The sequence below is a fragment of the Mustela lutreola genome, chromosome 8 (assembly GCF_030435805.1).
Source record: "Mustela lutreola isolate mMusLut2 chromosome 8, mMusLut2.pri, whole genome shotgun sequence".
NCBI lineage: Eukaryota > Metazoa > Chordata > Mammalia > Carnivora > Mustelidae > Mustela > Mustela lutreola.
In genome coordinates this window covers 97,685,063-97,706,316 of record NC_081297.1, presented here as the reverse complement: position 1 = coordinate 97,706,316, position 21,254 = coordinate 97,685,063, and the positions used below count along the sequence as shown (strand labels likewise).

General features: G+C 37.3%; 1 protein-coding gene across 5 annotated transcripts in view; it reads left to right on the top strand.

The window, feature by feature from the left end:
* The first annotated feature begins 9,177 nt into the window (after positions 1-9,177).
* LOC131839064 (C-type lectin domain family 12 member B-like) overlaps positions 9,178-21,254 on the top strand; it is a 28,073-nt gene continuing 15,996 nt past the window's right edge. Inside the window, exons 1-3 of one of the 5 annotated variants that reach the window (XM_059186148.1) lie at positions 9,184-12,504; positions 12,751-12,790; positions 14,680-14,781. In XM_059186148.1, coding sequence (XP_059042131.1) covers positions 12,493-12,504; positions 12,751-12,790; positions 14,680-14,781 — 154 coding nt within the window. In that variant the 5' untranslated portion in view covers positions 9,184-12,492. Of the gene's footprint in view, positions 12,791-14,677; positions 14,782-20,446; positions 20,585-21,254 lie in introns of those variants that run through there. The other 4 variants (XM_059186147.1, XM_059186149.1, XM_059186146.1 and 1 more) reach the window with 4 other exon arrangements.

The following is a 21,254-nucleotide window of genomic DNA, read 5'->3' as shown; positions in this document are numbered from 1 at the left end:
ATTGCTGGGAAACCATGCCTTCAAAGGTTGCTGACAAAATAAAAGAAAACCTTAGTAACTGGAGAAATAACCATGTACTTGAACTGGAACTCTCTATTCTTGGAATATAAAGTCTCCCAAATATACCTACAGAGTGAACACAATCCCTGAATATAACAGATAATTTTTTTAAATGATATGCTAATTCTAAAATTAACATAGAAACGCATAGGATTTAGAATAGCCACAACAACATTGGAAAGAAGGATCTTTGGAGAAATTAAGGTTCTAAATATCAAGATTTACTTTAAAGCCATAATAATAAAAACAGTTTAATATCATACCAGAATATACATCCACAAGACCAGATATAGCCCCCCCTAAAAAAAGATATGCATACAATTACCTTATATATTAAAAAAGTTGTGTGTCTTTAGAGGTAGAAAGTGGTGGTCTTTTCAATAAATGGAGCTGAAGCAATTGGATATCTGCATGGAAATAAGTGAAACTTCATATCGACCCTGTACCATACATAAACATTTTTAAAAAATGGATCATAGAACTAAATATGAGAGTTCAAAATATAAAATTTCTAGTTAGAGGCTCCTGGATGACACAGTCATTTAAGCATCCAACTTGGGATTTCAGCTCAGATCATAATCTTAGGGTGGTGGGATCCAGCCCCCGGTTAAGCCCCATGAGGAGCCCCATGTTAGGGATCCATGTAGTTCCTCTGGGGCACTGTGCTCAGCAGGGAGTCTGCTTGGGATTCTCTCTCTTCCTCTACCTCTCCCCCGACTTGTTCTCTCTTTCAAATAAATAAATCTATATTTGAGAAAGAGAGAAAGGGGGAAAAGCAGACTCCCCACTGAGCAGGAGCCCAACCTTGAGTTGGACAGGCACACCTCAAATAAATAAGTCTTTAAACAAATGTAAAACGTTTCTAGTTAAAACCTAACAGAATACAGTTATGGCTTTATGGCAGAAAAAGATTTCGTAAACAAGATGAAATAAACACTAACAATAAAAAACATAGGAAAATCAGACTTCATTCAAAATAAGAATAATGTTAAGAAAGCAAAGATATGGGGTGCCTGGGTGGTTTAGTGGGTTAAAGCCTCTGCTTTCAGCTCGGGACATGATCCCAGGGTCCTGGGATCGAGCCCCGCATCGGGTTTTCTGCTCCACAGGGAGCCTGCCTCCCCCTCTCCCACCTCTCTGCCTACTTGTGATCTCTGTCTGTCAAATAGATAAATAAAATCTTTAAAAAAAAAAAAAAAGAAGAAGAAGAAAGCAAAGATACAAGTTGTAGCCTTTGAAGGGCTCAGTTTGAATTTGAATTAGTATAACACACACATATCCAAATTTATACAGGACTAGTAGTCAGGATAGAATTAACTCCTACAAATCAATAATAAAAAGCTCTAATTAAAAAATGGGCAGAAAGACTTGAAGGGGCAGTTCATGAAAGAAAATATTCAAATGACCATAAAAGCATATAAAAGGTCATGAACATCATTATTCACCAGAAAAAAAAATTATTGAAAATAAAAATACAGTGAGGTGCCAGTATGCCTCCAAAACGGGTGAAATTAAAGGCTGGCAATACTAAATGTCAGCGGAAATGTGGAATATGCTGGATTTTTCTGTGGTCAAACTAGCGCCAAAAATCCTGTCTGGGAAATCCATTTCGCACAAATCCCTTTCCCTGTGTTTGTCAGAACTGAGCCATGAGGGGAACTCATGGAATAACTGAAAGATAAAACCAAAACAGAGAGTGTTACTCTCAGAAGGATGCTGAGGTCAAATAGTACAGGTGGATGCTGAAGTGCCAGGTAGACTCCACGTCATCTCCTCCTTCTTCACATCCAGTTACTTCATCTTTCTGACTTCTTACTCTGCCAACCCACATCACCTCCAGCTCTACCCCAGAGTCATGACTGCAGTCCCACAAAGCAGCAGCTTCCACAGAAACGTGATTCCCAAGACAGTGGGCTTTGTGGAGAAACCACTTTCCACAGAGACAGTCACTTCCTCACAGACGGCAATTCCCCTCTAGGTAGCAGCTTCCACAAAGGGGTGGATTCCACAGACTTCTCCTTACAGCTCCCTTTTTATAGTTCTGTTGTGGAATCCAGATGACCATGACCGCTTGGAATTTTACCCCTTCCAGATTGTGGTCGAGTGAAAAACAACAAACCAAAGATTTTAGGTCCTAATCCCTAGAGCCCTCACCTGTAAGGAAAAAGGTGAGGAAGGAAAAAGGATTGATGCAGTTGTGATTCAGTTAAGGATCTGGCGTGGCGATTATCCTGGTTTATCTAAATTTAATCACACCATTTGAGAGCTTCAATCATTTGATATTTTACTGTCCCCAACTCTCTGCTCCTTCCTCTTAAGCTCTTTTTATTTTTTTTTTTATTTTTTTTTTTATTAAAGATTTTATTTATTTATTTGACAGAGAGAAATCACAAGTACACTGAGAGGCAGGCAGAGAGAGAGAGAAGGAAGCAGGCTCCCTGCTGAGCAGAGAGCCCGACGCGGGACTCGATCCCAGGACCCTGAGATCATGACCTGAGCCGAAGGCAGCGGCTTTACCCACTGAGCCACCCAGGCGCCCCTCTTTTTATTTTTTTATTTAAAGATTTTATTCATTCATTTGACAGAGATCACAAGTAGGCAGAGAGGCAGACAGAGAGCAAGAGGAGGAAGCAGGCTCTCTGCTCAGCAGAGAGCCTGATGTGGGGGTCGATCCCAGGACCCTGAGATCATGACCTGAGCCAAAAGCAGAGGCTTAACCCACTGAACCACCCAGGTGCCCCAAATTCTTCTAAGTTTTTAAAGCTTTTTTGTTTTCCTTCCTTGTATCCATCTGAATGATTTTCATTGGTTTATCAAAGTCAATAGAAACTAATTCTATGTATCTTTTGCATCTTTTGATTTTGTCTTTATACTTTTGAGTTTCAGAATTTCTATTTGATCCTTTGTAGAGATTCCATTTCTTTAGTAATGTTCCCCATGTTGAAACCAATATTGTTGCACATGTTAATAAGAAAAGAAATTTAAAGTCTATACCTAATAACACCAATATCTATTTCTCCTCTGAGTCTCATTCTGTTGTCTTTTTTTCTTCTACCATTTGGACTTGAAGGCTGAATACTTTTCACTCAATAGTTGTCCTACACAATAAAAATCTGTAGAAGCTATGGGTGATGCTATCTTTCTTCAAAAAATGGATTTAATCCTGTTTTGGCAGAGATTTTCCATGGGGGAGGATCACTGCCCTCATCAGGAATTGAGATGTTTAAGGTTGTATTTCAGTCATTGCAAAGAGTAACATCTCTTCGATTTTTACTTCAAAAGGGCCTCTTCTAAGGTGTCAACTGTATGGGTCTCAGCTTTAGGACTCTGCTTTTATTGTTACTGCCACACTATGAGACTAATAATCTCTAGGCATTTTCTTAAAAAAAAAAAAAGATTTATTTATTTGTTTATTTATTTATTCTTTAGAAAGAATAAATAGAGGGGGAGGCACAAAGGAAGTGGGAGAGAGAATCTCAGGCAGACTCCCTGTCAAGTGCAGAGCCCAATGTGGTTCACGATCCCATGACCCTGAGATCATGACCTGAGTTGAAATCAAGAACTGGTCACTCAACCCACTGAGCCACTCAGCTTTATGTGTTTTCTAAGGCTTTTTGCTATTGTTTTCACTTGGCTTCTTGATCCTATGCCCTATACATGATGGCTTTGAAGAGAAACACTTGGAGAAGAAAAGTGGCTCAGAATATCAGACTCACTACTCTGTAATTCCTTTTATTCTGTTACATTGTCTCCTTCAGTCCTCATCATCTTATTTTTTGCTGGACTCCAGTTTTTAAAGCTTTTTTGTTTTCCTTCCTTGTATCCATCTGAATGATTTTCATTGGTTTATCAAAGTCAATAGAAACTAATTCTATGTATCTTTTGCAAAAGATACATAGAATTAGTTTGTCTCTACGCCCATTGAGACTATCTAAAACTTTGAGCTGTTTTTTTCTGCTTGGGATTTAGCCCAGAGAAAAATGGAATCAGTTATATGGAAATATGAACATCAGAGTTACTGTAAAGTGTTCTCTTTAGATGCACTATCTTGATACCCATAAAGTCTGGCTGAATTAGTTGACATTCAATGTCTGCAATCAGCTACTTTGGTATTCGGTATTTGGTATTGATGCTTATTATATCACATTTTAAGTAAATTTCAGAATTGACCACTTTATAATTTTAGTATTCTAATCCAAGAATGTGGTATATCTTTCCTTTACTTTAAGACTCTTAAGTAACTCTCAATAAACTAATTGAATATCCTGCAAGAATTTCTGGCAATAGTAGCTTTACTGAGTTATAATTAATATAGAATAGATTGCACATATTTAAAGTTAACAATATATTAATATTTAACATATGTATAAACTCATGAAAGCATTATCACATTCAAAATAGTGAACAGATCCATATCCTCAAAAGTTTGCTTTTGATGGTGTGTATTCTCTCCTCCTCAATTTTCTTTGCCACCATATCTCTTTGTAACCACTGACATCCTTTCTGTCACTATAGATCAGTTTGCATTTTCCAAAATTTTGAGTAATGGAATTATAGAGTATGTGTGCTTTTTAGTGACTTCATCAGAATAAGTTCTTTGTGATTTTTTTAAGTTGCTGTTTATATCACCAGTTCACTCCCTTTACTGCTGAGCTGAGTACTGTCCCATTGTTTGGATATGTTTATCCATTCACTTGCTGATGGTCCTTTAGGTTACTCCTGATTGTAACAATTAACACTACTATAGGCATTTGTACATAAGTCTTTCTATGGGCATGTTTTTCTTTATCTTTGGTGAATATCTAGGAGTATAGAGACTGATCAGATGGTAGGTATAGGCATAACAATTCAAGAAGTTACCAAACACTTTTTTGAAGTCATTGTATAATTTGACATCCTCATTATCAGTGTATAAGAGTTCCATTTGCACATCAATAATTATTAGGGAAATAGAAATCAAAACCACAATGAGATATCTCCTCATGCCTGTTAGAATGGCTATCATCAAAAAGATGAGAGGTAACAAATGCTGACAAGGATGTGGAGAAAAGGAAACACTTGTGCACTGTTCATAGGATTGAAAATTACTACAGCTACTGTTGAAAACAGTTTGGAGTTTCCTTAAAAAATTAAAAATAGAACTACCATATAATCCAGCAATTCCACTTCTAAGTATGTATTAGAAGGAAATGAAAACACTGTGTCAAAAAATTTTATGTACCCCCATGTTCATTGAAGCATTATTTGCAATAGCCCAAATATAGAAACAACCCCAGCTTCCACTGACAGTGGGATAAAGAAGTTTGATTCATGTTTGTGTGTGTGTGTGTGTGTGTGTGTGTATGTGTACAACGGAATGTTATTCAACCATAAAAAAATTAAGAATTCCTGTCAACTATGACAGTATGGATGGATCTTGAAAGCATTAGACTAAGTGAAATAAGTCAGACAGTGAAAGACAAGATAAATAATTTATGGTCTCACTTATATGTGGAACCTTAAAATAGATATATATACACAAAGATATCAGATTAGTGGTTACCAGAGACAGAGGGTTGGGGAAGAAGATATTGGGTGAAGTGGCCAAAAGGCACAAGCTTTCAGCTATTAGATAAATAAATACTAGGGATCTAATGTACAGCATAATTACTGAAGTTAAAATGGCTATATGGTATATTTGAAAGTTTTTACAAGAGTAAATAATAAGAGTTCTCATCACAAAGAAAAAACCATTTTTTCTTTCTATTTTTTGTATCTATATGAAGTGATGGATGTTAATTAAACTTACTGTGGCAATCATAATATATGTAAGTCAAATTATTATACTGTAGACCTAAACTTACATTGCTATATGTCAGTTATATCTCAAAAAAAAAAAAAAAAAACCTGGAAAAAAAAAAGAATTTCATTTATACATCACATTTTCTTTTTTAAAAATTTATTTATTTATTTAGAAAAGAGGGAATGAGAGGGGGAAGATCAGAGGGAGAAGCAGACTCTGTGCTGAGTAGGGAGCCTGAAGCAGGACTCAATCCCAAGACCCTAGGATCGTGATCTGAGCAGAAGGTAGTCACTTAACCAACTGAGCCACCCAGACACACTATTCATCCCATTTTTATCAAGACTTGATACAGTTTGTTTTAAAACCGTTCTAATAGGACGGTCCTGATTCAAGACAGTGACATAGGAACACTCTGATATCACCTTCTCCACAGAACACACAAAAATACACCCATTAATAGAACAATTCCTCTTGAAGAACTGAAGGCTGACTAAACAACTACTGAACAACCACAGATAGACAGAATGGCAATGGAACAGCAAGAGAGATGGAGACACTGTAACAGAGGGAAACTCCACGCCTGAGGCTGCAAACACTTATAGGGAGGGACAGCCTGGGAACAGATCCCTCTGTCTTTGGGTATGGAAAAAAAAAAAAAAAAAAAAAAAAAAAAAAAATCTCTGTTTAAAAGAACATATAAATAGAAAACACTAGAAGTCTGCCAGGTTGTGGAGTAACTGAGGGGATACTCTCCCAGTATGAGGGACTGGAGAATATACTGTTTATGTTCCCACCCCACCTTAAAAGCCTAGATCAGAGCAGGATCTGGACACCATAACGGGCAGGTCTGGTTGCATCAGTGAGCTCATGGCCCACATGCCCCAGGTGAGTTGATTCCACAAGCCCTAGTTGTGCTGCAGTACAAAAAAAGAACCTGGGGTTTAAAAGGGCTAAGGAGCTATGGGAAAGCTCTCTTCTTATCATCTATCTTAAAAGCCTAGACTGGAGCAGGGTCTGAATATCAGAAGGGATGGGTTGGAATGCCATAATTAGTGGCTCTTAACGCCATAACTGCTGGGTCAGGCTGGCACAGAAATGTATGATCTCAGCCAGCCTAGCGTCCCCAAGACCATACTAGTCCTAGGTGCACTGGGACACAGAAAAACCATGCTTAGAAGGGACCAGGAACTCAAGGAACTTTTTCTCCCCTTTCTCCTTAAAGCACAGACTGGAGCAGGGTCTGTCTCAGAGCGTTTGTGGTCTCAGAGGATACAATTTCCACAAGCCCACACCAGCTATCCTGTGGTACTAGGGCATGGAAGACAAAGCGTGATATTAGTGTGGGTGTGAGTGTGTATTTTAATTTTAATTTTTTTTAATTTTTGAAAAACGTGAATGACAATTTTTTTCCAGTGTTTGTCTTATCTTTGTCTTTTATGTCCTCACACATTCTTTTTTCAAAGACAGAAGCCCTTAATTTTCATCAGCTCAAATTTTTCATTTATTTTTTATTTCATGGAACATACTTTTGGTGTTGTAAATAGGAAATCTTTGCCTAAGCCAAAATCATAAAGATGTTCTCCTTTTATTCTTCATGAAGTTTTATAGTTTTAAGTTTTATATTTAGGTCTATGTTCCACATTTTTGTTGTTCATTATTTTCTGTGGTACGAAATATGGATAAAAAAATTTTTTTTAATTTATTTTTTATTTATTTTCAGCATAACAGTATTCATTATTTTTACACCACACCCAGTACTCCATGCAATCCGTGCCCTCTATAATACCCACCACCTGGTAACCCGACCTCCCACCCCCCGGCCACTTCAAACCCCTCAGATTGTTTTTCAGAGTCCATAGTCTCTCATGGTTCACCTCCCCTTCCAATTTCCCCCAACTCCCTTCTCTTTTTTCATAATAATATCCAACTTTTGAAATGAGAATGCTTTCTTCACTGAACTGCCTTTGTATCTTGGTAAAAATAATCAACTGATCAAAAATATATGGGTCTATTATGGGCTTCAATATTTTTCACTGACCTGTTTAATCTAGAGCAACAATAATATCACACTGTCTTACATATGGTTGCTTTATAAGAAGTCTTAGGTAGAGTAAGTTTTCCAAGTTGTCTTTCTTTTTCAGTGTGTTTTTCAATACATTTCACTGTGTTTTGACTTGTCATTTGTTCTGTAGATGCCCATCAGGTCAAGACTACTGTATACAGTAGTAGTGATTTTTTTGTCAAATCATGTGGCTCATTTCAAAGGAAGCATAGCAACCTGTTAAATTTAATTGCCTCTGTCACAGATTATTTTGTTAAAATAGTTCTCAAATGTCAAATATTAGAATGAGAGCAGGATGCAGGGGTTAGGTTGAATCAGAAAGTACACAGTAGCGTCACTTAAGGATATGTTTCCAATAAAATGTCCATGTTTAAAAGTTATTCATTATGTAATAACATTTGTATTTTTACAAACCTACATTAATTATTTAAATGTAATTTGACTATGTACAGCTTCCTGTATACAGAAATAAGACATATATAAAAAATCTATGTCCATACTTCACTGCAGAAAGTAAAATATACTAATCAATGGGTTTTAAATTGAGAGAAGCGTCAATAGTAAAGAAATCAGTTGGGACAGGGCCTGAATGAAGGCAAATTATGAAATTGGAGAGAGAACCTTAATTAATAGCCATGAATACATACTACATGAACAACCACAAATAAGAAGTTATTATTATTTTCATTTTTTCAGAATAATATATGTACACATTTAAATGAAATAGTTCAGAAAAGCTTATTAGTCAATAAAAACATCTCTCCTCAAATGATTGTCTTGCTCCTTAGAGGCAATTTTTTTTCAATTCTTTGTTTTTATTTCTTATGATGATCATCTTTATATCATTAAATAGTTTGTGCAACTCCATATGGATTTATCAACTTCAGAAATTATCTGTTGCCTTTCTGTTTTGATAGATGATTTAAAGCCATTGTCTCTCTTTCTTTCCCTCACCTCCTAATGTAAACCTTTACTTCTAATCTAGAAAATACTAGATCTAGATCTCTAATCTAGATCTCTAATCTAGAGATACACAGAGTGTATCTCTAATTTCTCCAGCACATAGGAGGTGTAGATTGGTATTATCACCCTTCCTTCTATTTCTCCTGCCCTCCACTCTTCTCTTCTCATTTTGCTCTTTCTTAACCCCTTTCATTTGATCTTTTACTGTTATACTGCTAATACTGAAGTGTGCTTATGTTCCATAGTCATAAATATTGCATGATTTTATCATTGGTTGATTTTAAATTTTAAATTTTAAACCATTGGTTTAATTTTTAAAATGCATTTATTTACCCTATTATGATTGGATGATGATGAATTCCATTGTAATAATTAGAAATCTCTCTCTACATCTCCAACATGCCACTCAAATCTCAGTATTCTCAGCATAAGGTTCAAATGGAATTTTCTAATTTTGCCTTATTAATTGTTCAAGTCATCCCAAACTTGCATTTGCTCCACATTTGGACATAGTTATCCTACCAAGTTATTTGTTTTTGTCTTTGGTTTTCTAATTCTTTCTTCTTTCCTTGAATTATGTATAAGATATCCTCCAGATTTTATATTCTTTGCCATATTGTACTTTCTGTGGTGTGTCCTTTCCTCTCAGAGTCATCATTTCCTGTGTCTCCAGTCCTTATAATCCATTCTGGACTAAAATTATACAAGGGCTGTTACAATGTTCATCCTGGACATTTTGTCACTGCTCTCCTGAGTATTGTTAGCCAGGTCCTACATCTGTCAGTTTTTGGCTTTCTGTCTTCATTTGCTGAATTGTTATTATTTTTTCAGCTGGTGCTGTGTGATTTGGTCAGTGTGGGTATAAGCATTGATGAAAGGCTTTGATTCATGGTTTCAGAATAAAGTCTTACTGGTAGTGAAACAAATCCAAGAAGTTTATGTGAATCAAGTTACTGGGATTAGCCTGGTGGGTCCAGAGATAGAGAAATGAATTAATTTCTTTTCAAATAAGATGAGGACACAGTATTTAACATATTTCTTTCCTTGGTTAGATTTAGATTTGACAAGGGATCAAGTTTGGCCCAGAAGTTGAAAAGAAAGAACATATTACAAGGAAACTAGAAAAAAAGGGGAAATTCAAAAATCCTGAAAACCCTGAAATTGAAGGAGCAAATAATTCACTTCAAAAAATTATTCTGACTCATGATTTCAATAACTAAAACAGATGTAAATATTAAGGCATTAAATTAGCATATTTTTGTACAACGATTTTTTTAAATTTATTTTTTATTTATTTTCAGCATAACAGTATTCATTATTTTTGCACCACACCCAGTGCTCCATGCAATCCGTGCCCTCTATAATACCCACCACCTGGTACCCCAACCTCCCACCGACCCTACCACTTCAAACCCCTCAGATTGTTTTTCAGAGTCCATAGTCTTTCATGGTTCACCTTCCCTTCCAATTTCCCCCAACTCAACGATATTTTTGCTGTTACTATTCTCTGTGCCAAATGACACCTTCACAGAGGCCTTCCAGGATTAATCTGTTTAACATACAAGCCTCCTCTCCTTCCTCTGCCACCCTATTTTTCCCTGCCTTTTTTTTTTTAAGATTTTTATTTATTTATTTGACAGGCAGACATTACAAGTAGGCAGAGAGGCAGGCAGAGAGAGAGAGGGGGAAGCAGGCTCACTTCCAAGCAGAGAGCCCAATGTGGGACTCGATCCCAGAATCCTGGGATCATAACCCAAGCCGAAGGCAGAGGCTTAACCCACTGAGCCACCCAGGCACCCCTGCTTTTCCCTGCTTTATTTCTATGCATAGGACCATTGCATTGTATGCATTACATTGTATTATTTATCCATGAATAAATAACATAAAACGTTAACATATATGTACAAACAAATATATGAATTGTAGAATGTAAACTACATAAAGGAAGAAAATGTGCCTGTCATATCCTTTGGAATAATGTATACTATATAGTTAATCCTTGATTAATTTGTTGAATAAAGAAATGAATACATAAATAAGTTAATGTTCCTGAACTTCTAAGCAAAAATATTCATTTTATTTTTCGAATAGGCAGAATCCACCTATGAAATGAATTGTACTGCACTTATATTTATGGGGACAAGGTATATTATGATCAGACTGGGGTGGGGTGAAAATAAGAACATGTGAGAAGAAATCTGAGCCTTGAAGATTTAGGAGATACATTACTACTTAAGGTTTCAGAAGGAAGATTAGAAGAGTGAATGATTCTGGCCCCCAGCCCCGACCAGGGGGTTCCTTACTAATAAGAGCACGTTTATGAGGATAGAAGAAATATCTGTTACTCCAGAGCAATTAAAATCAGTGAAAATTCTGAGCTTCATGGTGGAAGTCTTTAGTCTTTCTCATCTCTTCAAAGGTTTACGTATCAGAACGTGGTTTTCCTAAAAAAAATATGTATATTGTCTTTCTCAATACCACATTAAATATTCTTGATTTTTATCTTTGTAGTATTGTGATTTAACCCCATTTTTTTCTAGACTCTGTGCCTACTGCACAATGTCTCAGTTGTTCTTAAATGTCAATAAAGGTGTTCTTATTAATAAAGTATTTAACAGGTGCTTTTCACTGAGCAATACTATGATTATTTCTGCATGAGTTAGTAACTTATGCATTTAAAGATACTGACTAAATATGTGGTACGCATTTGCAACTATGCTAGATATTCAAGATGCAGAGTATGTTCTCTATGGACTAATCTTTGCTGGACTATGACCAAGGCACTTGAGCTCCCTGAACTTTATAACTCCTCAGTCTGTAGAACAGGTTAATGCACACATACACCCTACGTTCCTCCCAAATTCAAGTTCTTAGAATTCAGATCCTATCCTGACATATACACTCTAAATAAAGAACTTCCACTTCTAAAATATATCTCCCTTTTTTTCAGGGGCTGTTCTGTGTGGAAGGTAGGGGTGAGAAGGGGAAAAAATCTCTATTTAATGTAGCTCAAATGTAGCTTTTCCTGCTCTTTCTCTGAGTATCACTCTTTGATTTTGTAATGCTCTATTAGTATATTTCCTTTTTTAAAAAAATTATTTATCTATCTTAGAGAGAAAGAGAGTTGGGAGAGGGCCAGAGGGAGAGAATCCCAAGCAGACATCCCACCCCCAACACACAACAGCTGAGCAGGAAGCCTGACACTGGGCTTGATCTCATGAAACTGTCTGTGCCACCCAGGTGCCCCAGTATTCTTCTTTTAACTTCTAAAGACTTTTTTCAATCCACAAAAATAGGAAGGAAAAAGAAAGGGAACAATATTTTGGTGAGAACTAACTCAGTTGTGGTTTTCTGGGAGTTAGTAGTGAGTTAAGTGTTTTCGATTACAACACTGTTGTCACAGGCACATGCTGATTAACAACTTTATATACGCAGAAATGGTGATATTTTCATTTGTATTTTTTTCCACAGGGCCTTCTTAAGTCGGGAGGTCACTGCCATTTTCCACAAATTAAAAAAATAAAAATAAAAAAAAATGTTTATATTTAAAATCCACATTTTTCTCTCAGGACCATTTCTTCAACTTGGTGTTTACTGGAGGAAGTTAAGAAAAGAAAGATAAGAGATGTGTGCAGAGGTGAGAATAAAGCAATTCTGAAATTCTCAGTGGCTCAGTTCTGTTTTCTGACACTATATTTTTGCTTGGTTTTTACAAAGGTAGATCATTGAACTTAGTTACCACATGCATAGATCATGCCACAGGAGCAGCTTCTGTGAAGTTCAGTGAGACATGCACCACCGCCAGTGACCAACAGTGCTGTATTTGTTCAGTATGCCTGAAGAAGTGACTTATGCTACTCTCAAATTTCCAAATGCTTCCCAGGTGAAGACATCCCAGGAGAGCTACAGTCTCAAGAGAGCAGGTAAGAGCCTCCATGTAGGATCAGACATACCAGAAAAGAGAGCTATTTAACTACACTGGTGAGTTCTCCTTGCCTTCAACTCAAGGCTGATGATTTTGATGACAGAGTGCCAGTCCATAGGGAAGTTGCTATGCCAGAGCTTAGTTTTATCTGTCTTATTTAGCTTGTAAGATCATAGTTGGTGAAAAACAAAAACAAAACAAAACAAAACAAACATGGTGGTCTAAGCCGCTGGAAATCCAGATCTCTGGTGTCACGAAAATAACATCTCTTATGATTTTAGACAATTTTCAGATGATCTGACATACAAGCTATTATGGGAAGGAAAAACAGTAATAGTATGAACATAACTACCTAGGATTTTTATTTAACTGCTGAAAGATATAATATAGACATATGCTATGAGATTTAAAGGACCCTGGGATCCTAGTCAGTCATGGTGTGCTAAACATTTGCTTCTTTCTATGAAGGAGTAAGACTGAAGGTGTCTTATCTCTATATTATATCCTTCCAAGCCATATAATTCCAGTCTGTTTTTTCCAGGAATGCAATTCCTAGAAACTTAGAAGTAACAGTGAAACAGTAAGATGATGTTTTGGGGAAACATCAAAATTGTATTTATTGAAATGTTTGTATTGCTACAGGATACATGGTTTCTTGTGCCATCCCTGGGATTATGTTTTGTTATTTATATTTTATTATTTATATTATTTTTATTCCTTTGTATTTGTTTTCAGTCTTTTTGATCTTACTATAAAATTATATCATCTATCTATATATATATATGTATGTATGTGTATGTATGAAGTACATATAATACACATGGAATGTACATTCCATATATATATGTGTGTATATGTGTACATATATATAGTACACATACATATAGACACACACACATATATATGTGTACATCTATATATGTAGGCAGAGAGGCAGGCAGAGAGAGAGGGGGAAGCAGGTTCCCCATTGCACAGAGATCCTGATGTGGGGCTCGACCCCAGGACCCTGAGATCATTACCTGAGCTGAAGGCAGAGGTTTACCCCACTGAGCCACCCAGGCATCTCAACATATGGAATTTTTACTTTATAAATTTACCCCAAAGTATTTTATATTCAAATGAGGAAGAAAAATCACTTCTAGTAACATGTCTCTGGTTATGTAATTTGAGGCATCAGGTTAGTGGATAATGTTTTAGGGACCAGTTCCCCTAAATAGGGTCCTCTTCTCTGTGTCTACAATATTGACAAAGGCATTGTATGTACTGGGGAGAAGTATTACATACTTGCCGTCCATGGGCAACTGACTTAGAGTGCTTATAAACTGGGAGATCCAATTTACATTCTGTTGTATATTCTCCAATACATGTTTCCATATAAAACGATTTAATCTTTTTTTACACAGCAGGGTAGGTTGTTTGAATTTTATTTTAGTAAAAGATCACACAGTGTTTGTCAATTAATTAATTAATTAATTATGAGAGAGGGAGGGAGAGAGAGAAAGCATGTGAGCATGGAGGTGGAAGGGAAAGGGAGAGAGAGAATGTCAATTAATTAATTAATTAATTATGAGAGAGGGAGGGAGAGAGAGAAAGCATGTGAGCATGGAGGTGGAAGGGAAAGGGAGAGAGAGAATCTTAAGTAGGCTCTGTGCCCAGCAAAGAGCCCCACAGGGGGACTGATCTCACCATCCTGAGATCATGACCTGAGTTGAAATCAAGAGTCCAACACTTATCCAACTGACCCACCCAGGTGCCCCAGGGTTTGTCTATTTAAAATATCTACCATCAGAATCAGCATCAGACCAGGAACACTGGTATTATCTAGATAGAGAGTAAAGAATAGAGAAAACTGACTTTTTTAAAAAAACACTTTTTTTTTTTTTTAAGACAATCATGAAGTTCCTGAAATGGAAATGGATGGTGAAACTGAGAATAGAGCAGGGGGAGTTGAGAGCATACCTGAGATGGCAGAGAGCAGAGCTGTGGCAGGTAAGCCCTACGCGAATAAATGTGGCCACTGGAGAAAGTTAAGAAGATCATTTGGGAGACACCGGGACAATTCGAGTTATCTAATAACAATTAGAGTTATTTTTAGAGATAAAGATGGAAAACTTTTGAGAAGGGAAATAAGGAGGATAAACAAAAGGTGATGAAAAGTCATATCCTTTACTTATGGGAAAACATCTTTTTATTTTCTTCCTCCATCCCCAGTGTTTCTGTCTTTTTCTAGATTTTTCCTATTTTACAATATTATTTCCTTCCACTTTCCTTTTCTTTATTAAATATTTATCTCTTTTGGAAAGAGAGAGAGAGAGAGAGAGAAATGTGGGACAGAGGGAGAAGGAGAGAGAAATATCAGCAGATGCCATGCTGAAAATGGAGCCCAGTACGGGCCTTGATCTCAGGCCCCTCTGATTACTACCTGAGGCAAAATGAAGAGTAGGTTGCTTAATTGTCTGTATCATGTTGGGGCTCTGTATTTCCTCCCATTTTTCATCATTTCATCACTCTGTTCAATTTCATGGATCGTTTTCTTTTCTTTTCTTTTTTTTTAATATTCTTTTATTTATTTGTCAGAGAGAGAGATTATGAGCAGGGAGAAAGGGTAGAGGGAGAAACAGACTCCCCAGTAAACAGGGACCTTTCCTCTTCACAACCCTGCAACGTGGGACTCGATTCCAGGACGCTGGGATTATGACCTGAGCCAAAGGCAGATGCTTAACCAACTAAGCCACCCAGTTACCCTCATGGATGATTTTTTAAAATTATATTTTAATTTACGTAGTACAAACATGTTCCTCATATCATTTCATTTTCAATGAACTCTTTTTTTTTTTTTCCCTCAAGTCTTCTAATATAACATTCCAGTTTCAGACATAGATACAAAATTGTATCTTACTTTTTTTTTTTTTTAAAGATTTTATTTATTTATTTATTTGCCAGAAAGAGAGAGAGAGAAAACACACAAGCAGGCATAGAGGCAGGCAGAGGCAGAGAGAGAGGCAGGCTCCCTGCTGAGCAAGGAACCAGATGTGGCACTCGATTCCAGGATCCTTGGATCATGACCTGAGTCAAAGGCAGCGGTTTAAGCCACTGAGCCACCTACACAACCCTGTATCTTACTTTTTTTTTTTTTAAGATTTTATTTATTTATCTGACAGACAGAGATCACAAGTAGGCAGAGAGGCAGGCAGAGAGAAGAGGAAGCAGGCTCCCTGCTGAGCAGAGAGCCCGATGTGGGACTCGATCCCAAGACCCTGAGATCATGACCTGAGCCGAAGGCAGAGGCTTAACCCTCTGAGCCACGCAGGCGCCCCACTGTATCTTACTTTTGAAAAATTTCATTTCAAGTCAACTTTATTGAAGTATAACTTAAATACAAAAGAATACACCCTAAACCTTAAGTGTATAGTTTATTGTACTTAATAAATATAAACCTCTGTAACCAAAATCAAGATACACAATATTTTTGTCACCCCAAAAAGTATTTTGTGTCTTTTAATCAAAAAGACAGTACCTGCTTTCTCTAACCACCTCTCTCTTTCAACCTTCACTCCCTGTTTTTACATCATGTTTTATCCTTTGGAAAGAATAAGGCTATGATGTAGCAAATATTATCATGTTTCCTGTGTGTCTGTTGTTACAAATGTATTTGGGGATATTGGATGCATTCATTTTCTATAATAAAATTTCTTAATCAGTGTTCCCAAAAAGTAAAAACAAAATACAAAAAAATTTCCCCTCTAAGTTATCTCCACCACCAATTTTAGACCGAGGTAACCACTGATCTACTTTCTGTCACCCTACATTATTATGTCTGCTCTCAGATCTTATATAAATGGATTCAAATGGCATGCAGTCTTCTATGACTGGCTTCTTTCATTAAGCATAATGTTATTAAGATGAAAAAATGTTCATCATCTCTAGCCATCAGGGAGATTCAAATTAAAACCACATTGAGATATCACATTACGCCAGTTAGAATGGCCAAAATTAGCAAGACAGGAAACAACATGTGTTGGAGGGGATGTGGAGAAAGGGGAACCCTCTTCCACTGTTGGTGGGAATGCAAGTTGGTGCAGCCTCTTTGGAGAACAGTGTGGAGATTCCTCAAGAAATTAAAAAGAGAACTTCCTATGACCCTGCCATTGCACTACTGGGTATTTACCCCAAAGATACAGATGTAGTGAAAAGAAGGGCCATCTCTACCCCAATGTTTATAGCAGCAATGGCCACAGTCGCCAAACTGTGGAAAGAACCAAGATGCCCTTCAACAGACCAATGGATAAGGAAGATGTGGTCCATATATACTATGGAGTATTATGCTTCCATCAGAAAGGATGAATACCCAACTTTTGTAGCAACATGGATGGGACTGGAAGAGATTTTGCTGAGTGAAATAAGTCAAGCAGAGAGAGTCAATTATCATATGGTTTCACTTATTTGTGGAGCATAACAAATAGCATGGAGGACATGGGGAGTTAGAGAGGAGAAGGGAGTTGGTGGAAATTGGAAGGGGAGGTGAACCATGAGAGACTATGGACTCTGATAAACAATCTGAGGGGTTTGAAGTGGCGGGGGGTGGGGCATGGGAGGTTGGGGGAACCAGGTGGTGGATATTAGAGAGGGCATGGATTACATGGAGCACTGGGTGTGGTGCAAAAATAATGAATACTGTTATGCTGAAAATAAATAAAAAATAAATTAAAACAACAACAACAACAACAAAAGATTAATTCATATTGTATGTTTTCAATAGCTAATTCCTTTTCATTGCAGAGTAGTATTCCATAGTATGAATACACAAAATGTTTATCCATTCACTTGTAGATGGACATTTCAGTGGCTTCCTGATTGGGACTAGTGTAAATAAATCTGCTATGGTGTACATGTCTTTGTGTAGACATATTTTTTAAAAATCTTATTGGGTCGGGGTGCCTGGATGGCTCAGTCGGTTGAATGTCCAACTCCTTATCTGAGCTCAGGTCTTGGTCTCAGGCTTGTGTGGAACCTACTTTAAAATAAAAAAATCTTTTTTTGTTTGTTTTAAAGATTTTATTTATTTATTTGACAGAAAGAGAGATTGCAAGGAGGTAGAGGCAGGCAGAGAGAGAGGGGGGAAGCAGGTTCCCTGCTAGGCAGAAAGCCCAATTTAGGGCTTGATTGTAGGACCCTGAGATCATGACCTGAGCCAAAGGCAGAGGCTTAACCCACTGAGCTACCCAGGCACCCCTAAAATAAAAAAAATCTTATCAGGTAAATACATAGGAGTAGAATTCTGGGTTAGATGGGTATGTTTACTTTATAAGAAACTGAAAATTATTTTCCATTTTTACATTTCCAGTAGAAATGTAAAAGATCTTAGTTTATTTACAGAACTTTTTAAGTGTTCTCACTGCTTTCATTTTGTCTTTTTTTTTTTTTCTCAGTCTTTCATGTTGGCAGCTTTCTTCGAATATCTGGTGATATTTGGTTGCCTGTAATCATTTAAGAGTGAGATGCCAAAGGTACCTGGGTGGCTTAGTCGGTTAAACATCTGTCTTCCGCTCAGGTCATGATCTCAGGGACCAAGGATCAAGCCCCATATTGGGGTCCCTGTTCATCAGGGAGCCTGTCTTTCCCTCTTCCACCTCCCCTACTTGTACTCTCTCTCTCTGTCAAATAAATAAATACAATATATATATATATATATATTTTTTGAAAAGAATATGATGCCAAATTACTTGAGAGGGGTCTCATTTTTATATGAGAGTGTATGTGTAGGCTTCATGTACTTGGGTGATTCTCTGAGAAACCCAATTGTCAATATTTGTATGTGTTTGTTTGTTTGAATTTCCCCTCTGGTTGCTCTGGAGAGGATTCCTCCAATACTCTGTCCCAGACAGTTTTCTCTCAGAATGACTATGAGAGGGTATTAAGGGAAACCTCAGTTTCCACTTGTTGTAGGAAAAAAGAAAAAAAAAAATTTCTTCTCTACCGTGAGTTTTTTCCCTACAATTTCTCCTTTACTATTCACACAGAACAGTTCATTTTTGATACTTCTGTCATCAAATGCATGGACATTTTTCCCACATCAAGCAATTCTCTGTGACAGCAGCTGCCATGTCCTACAATTCAGCTCAGTTTTATTACTATCTACCTGGAGATAATGTCAAGTTCTATAGGGTAAAATCTCAGTCTCAAAAAACTGCTCCCACCCTACTTATTTTCTTAAAAGATTTTATTTTATTTTTTTGACAGACAGAGATCACAAGCAGGCAGAGAGGCAGGCATAGAGGGTGGGTGGGGGGGGAAGCAGGCTCCCCACTGAGCAGAGAACCTGCGCTGGGGGCTCAATCCCAGGACCCTGGGATTATGAACCTGAGCCAAAAGCAGAGGACTCAACCCACTGAGCCACCCAGGCACCCCACCCCCTACTTAAAATGACAATTGCAAGAAGTATGTCACCAGATTACCCACAACTTCATTCAGATTTGGCTATAAAACAGAGTTTCCCATAATCCCCTCTTGAGGTACACTTAATTTGCCCCAGCAGGTCATAAAACTCAGAGAACCATTTAACATTTACGACTTTATTAAAGAATATGATAAAGGATAGAGATAAGCAGCTAGATAAAGGATACATAAGGTGAGATTTGGGAGGGTCCTAAGCAGGGGTGGGTCACCCTCCTGATATTATGTTCACCAGCCTGGAAGCTCTCTGTACCTCATACTTTTGGGATTTTTATGGAAGTTTCCTTACATAGGCATGGTTGATGGAGTTAATGACTCCATTTTCAGACTTTTTCCCTGCTCAAGAGAAGTAGGGGTTGGGGGACTGAAAATTCCAAGCTTCCTGTCATGGCTTGGTCTTTCCCATGACCACCTCTCCTCCAGGAGCCCATCCACATGCCCACTCAGACTCACTTCATTAGAACAAAAGATGCTCCTGGGGCCCTGGGTGGCTCAGTTGCTGCAGTGTCTGACTCTTGGTTTCAGCTCAGGTCATGATTTCAGGGTCCTAGAATGAAGCCCCTTCCCAGGATCTTCCCTCAGTGGGGAGTCTGCTTAAAGATTCTCTCTCTCTACCCCTCCCACCACTCGTGTGTGCATTCTCTTTCTCTCTCTCATAAATAAATAAATCTTAAAAAAATAATAATAAGAGCAAAGATTCTCCTTATCACTTAGGATTGTATAAGGGTTTAGGATCCTTGTGTGAGGAGCAGGGTCAAGGATAAAATATTAGAAGAAGAGATGCTCCTAGTGTTCTTACCACTTAAGAAAATATCAAGGTTTTAGAAGCTCTGTGACAGGAAGCAGAGAAGATAGATATTCATATAGATACAGATACAGTATAGATATATATCCTATTATCTCACAGAGGGTAACTCATTGTAACTCATTGTAGAGGGGGAGAAAATATGGGGTTAGGAGTCCATCTGAATCATATGTAAACTTTCAGATACTTTCTCAGTTTTCAGGCTTCCCTACACCTCCACTTGAGATGATAAAGTAGGAGGTTATCACCAACTTACAGAACTTCTGAGTTGTTTTTTTTTTTGTTTTTTTTTTTTTTACTTATTTGAGAGAATATTTTTGGTGGTTAACTGAGCATAATAAAAAACAAATGAAATGAGTGAAACATTAAAAAAAAGATTTTATTTATTTATTCAAGAGACAGAGTGAGCAAGTGCAAGAGAGAGAGTGTGCAAGTAGAAGAAGAGGGAGAGGGAGAAAAGACTCCATCCACACTGAGCAAAAGCCCGATGCAGGACTTGATCCCAGGACCCTGAGATCATGACCTTAGCTGAAGGTAAATGCTTAACTAACTGAGCCACCCAAATGCAACTTTTGGGATTCTTAAATGAGAATTTTGACTTTGGTTCACTTTTCCAAGGTCCACGAGGTTACTAGCAACTTTTGTTCTCTACCTTCCAAATGCCATTATGTAGTTTTGTTTCTCATTATTTTGAATCTTGAATCTATGCATTTTTTATTCTCTATTTTATCAGAAATTTTAGGGAGAAAAAAGGTAATGGAATGAGCTCTATCTCTAAGATTAATTCCAGGCTGATTTTTAATCAACATTTCAGTCAGCCCAAATGCAATTTTATTCTGCCTTCCTTCCCATTTCCTACCAGTAAGTGCCTCTCCTAAAAGAAACTAGAAGAAATAGGAAAGACATAGGGAGTATGTCTATACCAAAACTCTTATGGGGTTCCAATGAAGGGAAGAGGTGATGCACTTGTTTGCCTCCATGTTACTTAAGAACATGGAAATTCACAGGGAAAAAAAGAATAAGAAGAGCTTAGGAGAAGATTTAAGCCTCTTTCATCCTTGGAAAGGTCCTAGCCTCTTGAGATTATTGAACTCCATAGCAGAAATATTATACCAACCTTCTTGTGTGGTCTTACAAGGACTTGCTTGCTTATCTTTCTGGTCTTAGACCATTCATTTGCAAACTGAACAAACAGGCAAAAAAG